The 6,304-nt window shown below is 40.0% G+C and overlaps 1 protein-coding gene across 1 annotated transcript; it reads left to right on the top strand.

Annotated features, from left to right (window-relative positions):
* Nucleotides 1-1,902: 1,902 nt before the first annotated feature.
* LOC122075767 (protein HOTHEAD-like) lies at nt 1,903-5,176 on the top strand. Its single transcript, XM_042640922.1, has 5 exons — nt 1,903-2,336; nt 2,414-3,055; nt 3,798-4,192; nt 4,268-4,833; nt 4,924-5,176. The coding sequence occupies exons 1-5, from the start codon at nt 2,249-2,251 to the stop codon at nt 4,976-4,978; spliced, it is 1,746 nt and encodes a 581-aa protein (XP_042496856.1). The 5' UTR covers nt 1,903-2,248; the 3' UTR covers nt 4,979-5,176.
* The last annotated feature ends 1,128 nt before the right edge of the window (nt 5,177-6,304 follow it).

Here is a 6,304-nt window from a genome sequence, read left to right as displayed (position 1 = left end):
GGAGTTCAAGACCATATTTCGTATAGGATCGTGACACAATCTAAATCTATTCTATTAAATTTTGATACAAATACAACACCAACGCTCTGCTCATTCTCATGGGCCCGCAATGTCCCAACGGGCCCCCATTTTTAATGGTAAAGAAGGCAACAATAATCAGGGTTCTACAATGAGGCCATTGACTTTTAACAGTTTCAGAATTTGGTTCAGCTCCAAAAGGGCAAAAACGAAAAGGCATCAATTTATGTGCTCAACCAATACAATTTCCTTTAACGGTTTGACCATTGAATAGATTGTTAAGCAAATTCCTCAACGAAGAAAGTATGGACCAAGATGGTGAGTGAGTTATTAATGATTTACCCCAAAAAAAGAAAGTTAATAGTGACTGGAGAGGAGGCCCTTTAAAAGATGCCTCCTGACCTAATTGAAAACCATACAGATAGTTAATAGACCACTAAAGTAGTTGGATCTCAGTTACTGAGTAAAACCCATCTTATTCTAAATGCAAAGGCTGTCATTCTTGTAAGACCTCTCTTCCTTTTCTAAAAGGCATGTGTTAGGGATTTTGGACGTGAGAGCTACAAGAGAGAGAGAGAGAGAGAGAGAGAGAGATGATTAGCTAACCCCATGCCCCAGTGGTTTAGTTCATGGTATCGGTATGTATCGATCTTTTAAATTAAAACCTACATTTTGTGATGATACCCCAAGTTCTTACCTGGTGTTATACTAGCATCATGAGAATCTTCACAAATGAGCATTACTAATAATCTATAATGCATTCCGATTGCAGCATAGGAAAAGGGGGAAAAATCAGATAATTAGAACTTTTTTATTTTTATTTTTAATAAGATATCCATACCAGGACTCATCTTAAACATCTAATAAAGTTATACCAAACCTTGACTATAAGAAAGTGGGAAGTTTAGTCCTCTTAGTTTAACACACTTTTCTTTTATTAAGGGAGCGACTTACCATTTCATATGCGTACTAAAAAAATATGTACATGTGAAATAATGGCAACTCTTAAAATGACATAATGATAAATTATTTTCAAATTATTCAAAATATAAAAGAAAAAACTGCAAAACCCATATTCAACTGGGGTTGAGACTAAACCAAAATCACTTAAATTGTTGAGGTCTAACCAAAGTACGAGAAAATTGGGATCAACCACATAGACTTTAGTTGAACCAATCCAATGTGTCAGGGCTTTTTTTTTTTTTTTTTATGAATTTTGATTTATTCAAAAATATATCAATTCCAGAACAATGGGTTTAACCGGTTAATGGATCGTAACCCAAACTCCCATGTCCCAACGAAGACAACTATATATTTGCTTAGTTAGTTGGTGCTTTATTGGTGAATTGTAAGCTCCTAAGAAATAATGTGGTTGATTCTCCTATCTATTCATTGTATTACAAGGCACTTCTTCCTTTTCCTTCCCCTGAGTTTAGATTCTCTGCATATATGTTCATCCTTAATAGGGATCTCGGGGATCTCAACATGCCTCTCTCTCTCTCTCTCTCTCTCTCTCTTAAGGAGTTAGGTAGGATATCAAAGAAAAAAAATGGTCCCAACTTAACCAAATCTCAAAGTACATTGTCATCTGACCTAGTCTTCACTCTTTAAGCACACTGAAGCAACCACTTATAGATTAGCTAGTAGAACTGTGCGTCTCTCTCTCTCTCTCTCTCTCTCAACTTTGAAGGGAGGTCCACTGCTTTATTAGAAGTTCACTAAGTACCAGTGTATAGTTGCAGGTATTTAATATTCCAACTGCTTCTTCTCATTTATTGAATCCATAATACGTGCAAATTGTGACGCAACTGACAGATCAGCTCCTTCCCGATTTAGTCTCCAAATTAAATTCTCTCTTCTTTCTTTCATTCGCAATTGAGAGTTAGAACTTATGCACCGGTCACTTCAATGTCGGGCAGTGCTTCCTTGCATGCAGAGAGAGAGAGAGAGAGAGAGAGAGAGAGAGAGAGAAGCGGAGGTCACACGTCTTGCATTTCAGAGCTTGGGTTTCAAGATTCAAGAGAGCTTGAGAGGATCTTTTAATGACTACGAGTTGGTTTTCACCGTTAATGTAGTTGGGTTTTGAACTTATTTATTGGAATCTCAGTTGGGTTTTGGTTCTCATCATAGGAGCAAGCTTAAGGCTAGCTAGCTCTGGTAGGTGGGTCCTAAAGAACTTCTTTGGAGAAGCTTGATTGAAGCTCACCGGCAACCACCTGAGAAAGCGATCATGGGCTCTGGATTGTGGCGGTGGCGACTCATTAATGCCGCCCTCTTTGGAATTCTTTGTTTTCTTCATCTCTCTTACGGTCAAAAAGGTATTAGAAGAATTAATAATTTCTCTTATTTTTTCATTTTCTAACACATTTAGATTCAATCCCTATCCAATTTGCAGTACCAAATTACACGTTTGTTCACCAAGCAACAGCAGCACCGGCGGTGTCATACTACGACTACATAATCATCGGCGGCGGAACTTCCGGCTGTCCCTTAGCCGCCACTCTCTCTCATAATGCTAGTGTCCTGTTACTAGAGAGAGGAGGTTCTCCCTACGGCAACCAAAACATAACCAACTTGGGATCCTTCAGTGCCACACTCGCTGATACGTCTCCTTCTTCTCCTTCCCAACGTTTTGTCTCTGAAGATGGTGTATTCAATGCTCGTGCTCGAGTTTTAGGCGGCGGAAGTTGCTTGAACGCTGGGTTTTATACCCGAGCCGGCACTGATTATGTTAGGGGTGCTGGCTGGGATGGGAAACTTGTGAACCAGTCTTACCAATGGGTGGAGAAGATAGTTGCCTTTGAGCCACCTATGCTTCAGTGGCAAACTGCAGTTAGAGGTGGTTTGATTGAAGCTGGTATATTGCCTTATAATGGGTTCACTTATGATCATATTTATGGAACTAAGGTTGGTGGAACCATCTTTGATCGTGATGGCCATCGACACACTGCTGCTGATCTGCTTCAATATGCCAACCCTAGACTCCTCAGAGTTCTTCTACATGCCACTGTTCATAGGATCATGTTTAGGACCAAAGGCAAGAACCCTTTTCTCTTTCTAACTCATGTTAGGATTTGGGTATAACTCATCCTTAAAAGTTGTCCGTTAACGTAGAATGGATCAAGTTCTCGAGAACCATTCTCATACGGAACTGAACCTTGGGTGGATTCCACCTGTGTGGATCAGATTGTACAAGAACCTGATCCACACTCCCGTTAATAAGTGGGATCAGTTCCCATGTGGTAACCACCCCAAGGGTCATCCAGCCATCCTTGGGGTGTGCTATGGACAATTGGATGGCCTCCTAGCAAGGATTCAAGGGGCGGTAGAGACCGATTCCAATTCAATACCGATAGGTATTGATCGATTTTGCCCCTGTTTTTTTTTTATTTATAAAAAGTATTAATTTTTTACTATTTTACCCTTGAACCGATCCGTGTAATTGATTCGAATAGTTCAGAGATTGGGGATCGGTCTCAGCTGATATGGCTGATACCATACCAGGCCAATACTTGAAACCATGCCTCTAGGCTCCTATGGTGATTACTGCATGAGGAGGTTATCTAGACTCTACAACCCTGACTCACAGCCGGAGGAATGGAATAATTCACTTACCTTTTGGGTTTACAAAAACCCTACTAAGTTTTGATAGTTTCCAAAATACCCTTCAAAATTTACATTTCTCTAGGTCGTGTAGTAGGAAAGTTCTTGCAACCTGAGCGGTGACAATTTTATATGTATGCCTATACCTATAAGTCTCCACACCGGACTATTTACAGAAAATGTGAGGCCGAGAGCCCATGGAGTAGTGTTCAGAGACGCAGCAGGAGTTAAGCACAGAGCGTACTTGAAGAAGGGATCAATGAATGAGATAATTCTATCAGCAGGAGCTATTGGAAGTCCACAGCTGTTGATGCTAAGTGGGGTGGGACCAGCACAGCACCTTAGGTCCCACAACATTAGGCTGACATTGGATCAGCCATTGGTGGGCCAAGGAATGGCAGACAACCCCATGAATGCCATCTTCATACCTTCTCCCAATCCTGTTGAGGTCTCCCTCATTCAAGTAGTTGGTGTTACTCGTCTAGGAACCTATATTGAAGCTGCTAGTGGTTCCAATTTTGGTTCTCCAGGCTCAGCCCCTCGAAGAGATTTTGGGATGTTCTCCCCTCAGGTTATTCTAAATTAACAAATCCTACTACATCTTCTCACTTAATTCATCAATCATGACTATACTCTGTTTTTGCAGACTGGGCAGTTCTCTGTTCTACCCCCAAAGCAGAGGACACCAGAAGCCATAGCAAAAGCAACAGAAGCAATGAAAGCTCTCAGTGATGAAGCTTTCAGAGGAGGGTTCATCATAGAGAAGGTCATAGGTCCTGTGTCAACTGGGCATCTAGAGCTCCGTAATACAAACCCAGAGGACAACCCTTCAGTCACCTTCAATTACTTCACTAAACCAGAGGATTTACAGAGATGTGTTGATGGGATTTCAGTCATAGAGAAGGTAATCCAATCCAAATCCTTCTCCAATTTCAGGTACCCATATCTCTCCATTCAAACTCTTGTCAACATGACATCGAATTTCCCTGTGAATTTGCTTCCAAGACACGACAACGATTCGACATCGTTGGAGCAGTTCTGTAAGGACACTGTGATGACTATATGGCATTATCATGGAGGATGCCAAGTGGGTAGTGTTGTTGATCAGGATTATAAGGTTCTTGGGGTAGATGGATTAAGGGTTGTTGATGGCTCCACCTTCCATGACTCCCCTGGTACTAATCCTCAAGCCACTGTCATGATGCTTGGAAGGTAACCATATATAATCCTGTGTTTCTTGGATAGATTAGTGGGTAAAATCACTTGTGTTTATGTTGTTAATATTTGATTTGGGTGATGCAGGTATATGGGAATTAGGATTCTTAATGAGAGGCTTGCAATGAAGAGAAGGAATTAAGACATTATCACAAGGGGAGGGATGTCCAGGTTTTGATTATTGAGAGATCCATTTTTAAGTGTTTCTGGGTGTCTCATCGAGTATTAGGAATAGTTTTTTTCTTCGAAACTAAAGTGTTAAGGAAATGGCTTTTGTGCAGAGGTGTTGGATTACATGGAACCCCAATATGTAAGGAAAACATCTGTTGTTGTTATTAAACTCTCTCTCTCTCTCTCTCTCTCTCTTGATCGAAAAATAGCTTCAGCCATTGGCATTAAAAACTGTTTGATAAATTGATTAGAGTAAATATATATCAGTCACCGCAATTATTGTTGGCTCTTTACAAGGTAAATTAATGGCCTCCCATCTTAGAAAGAAACATCTAACTCAGCCTCACAGTTCATACTTCTCACCTCATAGTTTTCTCACGACTTATCGAGCATACTCCACCATCCTGAATTTTCATTTATTGTGAGACCCAGGAATAATAAGCAATTAGGGTCCAAGTTGGGTAATGTAATCCCAAGATGAAGTGGATCTTGGAAAACTAGGTTTTAACTCAAGCCCGAGTTGAGTAAAAAAGGCATGAAATCTGGTCAGGAGGTATGAAAACTTGCTCAATTTAAGAAATGGACAGACCATGTTTGATTTTTCACTGAAGACTATGTTTTTGCCTGAGTCATGTGAAACATATACCAAGTGTAATTTATTTATTTTTTCTTTATTTGGTCATATACTATTCATAGACCATAAGTTTGATCAACAACTAGGCAAAACCCTAGAGTTTTTGTTTGTTGTCTTCAATATTCCCTCCTCACTCAAAGGAAGAAGAAGAAGGAACATATTAACCCTCCTCCACCTAGGCCCCCCAAAAAAAAATGACTTGCCTTTATTAGGTTTGACTCATTGAGTTACCATGCTTTGAAAAGCACAAGTCGAGCCAAAATACTTGGTTTTTCCAACTATCAGTCGATGTGGAACCCTTTATTGTTGTGTACTTAAAGTTTGGAACAAAAAACCAAGGGGAGTGGGAGGGAAGGAGGAGGTTATGCACTCTCTCCTCCTTGACTATGTGAGCTTCCTTGTAAATGAGTCATGAAACACTCCTAATGGTTGGCTTTGATCGGTTGGTGGTTTGGTGTCTTTTAAGGTTTCTTAAAATCAAAACCAATATCTAAGCAATGAAGAGTTTGATTGGTCAATCTACTCCATGGTTTCAAGTATCGGTCTCATATCGATTGTATCAAATCAGTATTGGCTAAGATCGATGTCCAATCCTTGACCAATCCGGATTGATATCTGTATCATTTTAGGGGTAAAATAGAAAAAAATTAATACTTAAAAAAA

The sequence above is a fragment of the Macadamia integrifolia genome, chromosome 4 (assembly GCF_013358625.1).
Source record: "Macadamia integrifolia cultivar HAES 741 chromosome 4, SCU_Mint_v3, whole genome shotgun sequence".
Lineage (NCBI taxonomy): Eukaryota > Viridiplantae > Streptophyta > Magnoliopsida > Proteales > Proteaceae > Macadamia > Macadamia integrifolia.
This window is presented reverse-complemented; position numbering and strand designations above follow the sequence as displayed.